Here is a 2,777-nt window from a genome sequence, read left to right as displayed (position 1 = left end):
ACGGCATCGTCGAGCGACAGGTGCGCACCCTCTCCGACATGGTGCGAGCCATGATCACGGGTGCAGGCCTCGACGCATCGTACTGGAGCCTCGCCTGCAACCACGCCCTCCACATCCTCAACAACATGCCTCACCCTTCCCTCTACGGCAAGACACCGCTGCAGATTGTCACGGGCGCGCTGCCCAAGCACGTGCCACAGCTGCACGTCTTCGGGCAGCCGGCCGTCGTCCACATCAGCACACAGCGCGGACGCCTGCAGCCCAAGGGCCGCCGAGGCATCTACGTCGGCCACAACAGCAGCAGCAACAGCCACCTCGTCTACTTTGAAGACACAAACACCGTTGTGTCCTCCATCCACGTCCGCTTCCTTCCCTTCTCCAAGGCCGATGATGTCGTGGATGAGGGGGAGCAAGTGCAGACATCCACGACATCGTCCATGCTCCAGCTTCCCAGTGCACGTGACAGCAGCAACAGCACCACTGACGGTGAGCCACCAACGGTTCACATCGACGAGGAGCAGGACGAGGATGTCGAGACAGACTTCCTGCTCACGGACTTTGACGCCAACAGCAGCAGCGACACCAACGACGCCACTACGACCCCGACACAACAGATGCAAGCGACACCGAGGCAGGCGCGTTCACAGCAAGCAGCAGTGGCGACACCAGCCTCACGGAGCCTGCAAGCATCAAGCAAGCACTCAAGAGCCAGCAACGCAAGCAGTGGACTCAGGCATGCTTGGAGGAGATCGGGGCGATGGAGCGCAACGGCGTCATCAAGCTCATCCCACGCAGCGCCGTGCCACGGCAACACACGCCCCTCAAGTCACGCTTCGTCTTCAAGGTGAAGCGTGATGCTGAGGGCGCGCCGACGCGCTTCAAGGCACGCTGGGTCGCCAAGGGCTTCAGCCAACGACCGGGCATCGACTTCCACCAGACCTACGCCCCAACACCAGCAGCCAAGACCATCCTCACTGTGCTCGCCGTCTCCCTGCAACGACAGCACCAGCTGCACCAGCTCGACTTCAAGTCGGCTTACCTGCAGGCTGATCTCAAGGAGGAGCTGTACATGAAGCTGCCGCCGCACTTCACCGACATCGGCGACGGCGCTCAACGCTACGCGGGCAAGGTGTGCCGGCTGCTCAAGCCGCTCTACGGCCTCAAGCAAGCTGGCCGTGCATGGGCCAAGAAGCTGCACACCTTCCTCAAGACCAACGGATGGGCGCAAAGCAATGTCGACGCCTGCTTATTCACCAAGCTCCACGACGACGGACAGCGCACATGGATCATCACGTACGTGGACGACCTCATCATCAGCGGCAGCAGCGAGCGCCACATCCGTGCCTGCAAGCAGCAGATCAAGGAGAGCTTCGAGGCATAGGACCTGGGCCCGCTCACCTGGTACCTGGGCCTTCACCTGACGTCACCAGCTGACGGGGTGTTGCACATTGCGCAGACACAGGCCATCAACGACATCGTCAACGACTACAACCTGGCAGCCGCAGCCAGCGTGTCCACGCCCATGCGTGTTGGCATCGACGCCTCCAGCATCAGCGAGCAGCCCGACCGACGCTTGCCTTTCCGCAACCTCGTGGGCTCGCTCCTGTACCTGGCCAACCGCACGAGACCAGACGTCAGCTTCGCGTGCGGACTGCTCTGCCGTTACATGGACCGTTACACGACGGTCCACTGGCAGGCAGCCAAGCACGTCGTGCGGTACCTGAAGGCGACGAGCGAGCACGGCCTCCTCTTCAAGCGACGCAGCGGCACGTGCAAGGACCAGCCGCTGGACCTTTGTGTGCTACAGCGATGCCAGCTTCGGAACAGACCAGCTGACGGGCCGCTCCACGACGGGCTTCACCTGCTACATCAACGGCTGTCTTGTGTCTTGGAGCAGCCGGCTGCAACCCACAGTTGCGCTGAGCACCGCCGAGGCCGAGTACATGGCCATCTCCGCTGCAGCGCAGGACGTCGTCTTCCTGCGGCAGCTGCTCATGGACCTTGACGAGCCCGAGGCTGGAGCCACCAAGATGCTGACAGATAACCAGGCGGCCATCGCCATCGGTAACGACCACGTCACCAAGCCGCGCACGAAGCACATCCGGGTACGCCACCACTTCGTGCGGGAGCTCATCGCTGACGGAACCATTGTGCTGCAGCACTGTCCCGGCACGCAGATGGTTGCCGACGCGCTGACCAAGGCACTGGACAAACAGACCTTCGAGCAGCACCTGCCACGACTGGTGGGAACCTCGACGGCTGAGACGGAGCAGAGGAAGGCAGTTGAGGGGGAGTGTTGAGATTCAGTGAGTTTCTGTTCTGTGTTAAGTCCTTCCTAATTTGCCTTCGCGTGTGGTTTTGTCTTGTTTGCCAACAACACCTGCTTTGTGGTTTTTCCGTTTGCAAACATTCCTTCCTCTCTGCTGGTATGCATGTGTGCCAACTGCCTCTCCTCTCCTGCTTCCCCTACACACGTGAGTTGTGTGCCATGTGTGTGTGTGCATGCCCGTTATGCTTGGCAAATGCCATGCCTGCGTGCCATGCAGTGTTGTGAAGTGTTGTCTGTTGTGTATGCTTGCCTGCAAGCATTCATGCCATGCCTAGCACTGCTCTGCGCGCATGTATGCATGCTGCTCATTGTTTAGATTGTTTGTGTTCGTGCACTCTCTGCCCATGTCGCCTTGGCAGCGTCATTGACCGTGTGCACTTGTCTTGTATTCGTTTGAGCGTGCTGCCCGAGTTGATTTGGCAGCAGCTTGTTGTGCTTGTTCATTCTT

General features: G+C 60.2%; 1 protein-coding gene across 1 annotated transcript in view; it reads left to right on the top strand.

The window, feature by feature from the left end:
- The window catches only part of PTSG_11720 (uncharacterized protein), a gene marked incomplete at both ends in the record, with an annotated part of 4,221 nt that extends 1,921 nt beyond the window's left edge, over nucleotides 1-2,300 (top strand). The window contains 4 exons of the mRNA XM_004997314.1: nucleotides 153-486; nucleotides 615-1,340; nucleotides 1,431-1,796; nucleotides 1,828-2,300. Of these exons, the coding sequence (XP_004997371.1) occupies nucleotides 153-486; nucleotides 615-1,340; nucleotides 1,431-1,796; nucleotides 1,828-2,300 (1,899 nt within the window). The remainder of the gene's footprint in view (nucleotides 1-152; nucleotides 487-614; nucleotides 1,341-1,430; nucleotides 1,797-1,827) is intronic.
- Nucleotides 2,301-2,777: the final 477 nt, after the last annotated feature.

The sequence above is a fragment of the Salpingoeca rosetta genome (assembly GCF_000188695.1).
Source record: "Salpingoeca rosetta unplaced genomic scaffold supercont1.4, whole genome shotgun sequence".
NCBI classification, from domain to species: Eukaryota; class Choanoflagellata; order Craspedida; family Salpingoecidae; genus Salpingoeca; species Salpingoeca rosetta.
Note: the sequence above shows the minus strand (reverse complement) of the source record. Positions and strands in the feature narration are given on the sequence as shown.